The 630-nt window shown below is 66.3% G+C and overlaps 1 protein-coding gene across 2 annotated transcripts in view; it reads right to left on the bottom strand.

Annotated features, from left to right (window-relative positions):
- LOC132780009 (E3 ubiquitin-protein ligase SMURF1) overlaps positions 1-325 on the bottom strand; it is a 107,570-nt gene extending 107,245 nt beyond the window's left edge. For both annotated transcript variants that reach the window (XM_067462223.1, XM_067462224.1), the window contains exon 1: positions 80-325. In XM_067462223.1, coding sequence (XP_067318324.1) covers positions 80-134 — 55 coding nt within the window. In that variant the 5' untranslated portion in view covers positions 135-325. The remainder of the gene's footprint in view (positions 1-79) is intronic.
- Positions 326-630: the final 305 nt, after the last annotated feature.

The following is a 630-nucleotide window of genomic DNA, read 5'->3' as shown; positions in this document are numbered from 1 at the left end:
CAACTCCGTGTTAGATAGACACACACACCCACAGCCCGAGTGTTGGTGGTGGTGTTGAGGAGGCGCCGGGCCTACCTACCTGTGAGGCGGATTTTGATGCTGGACCCGCTCCGCCGGCTTCCCGCGTTCGACATGGTTGTCCCTTCAGGCGGAGGGCCGAGCGGAGGAAGGGAGGAAGGCGCAGGCCGGGGCGCCCTCCATCCGGGCCCCTTCTCCTCCCTCTCCTTCTCGCTTCCTTTCCCTCTCCTCACAAACAAGAGAAGCAGCAGCGGCGGCGGAGGCGGCGCCGCCTCACCGAGCTCGACGCCCGCCCCGCCGGACGCCCACTGCGCCTGCGCGGGAAACGCCTCGCGCCGCCCCTCGCTTTCCCCTCCCCTCTGACGCAACCAACGCGTGGCGTCACCACCCCGTGCGTGCGTCACAGCTCGCCTCTCGCCGCCATCTTGGGGAGGTCGCCGCCATAGGACGCAGGCCTGGGCCAACTTGGGCCCTCCCTCCCTCCCTCCAGGTGTTTTGGACTACAACTCCCACAATTCCTAACAGCCGGTAGGCTGTTAGGAATTGTGGGAGTTGGAGTCCAAAACACCTGGAGGGAGGGAGGGAGGGCCCAAGTTGGCCCAGGCCTGCAAT

The sequence above is a fragment of the Anolis sagrei genome, chromosome Y (genome assembly GCF_037176765.1).
Source record: "Anolis sagrei isolate rAnoSag1 chromosome Y, rAnoSag1.mat, whole genome shotgun sequence".
NCBI lineage: Eukaryota > Metazoa > Chordata > Lepidosauria > Squamata > Dactyloidae > Anolis > Anolis sagrei.
This window is presented reverse-complemented; position numbering and strand designations above follow the sequence as displayed.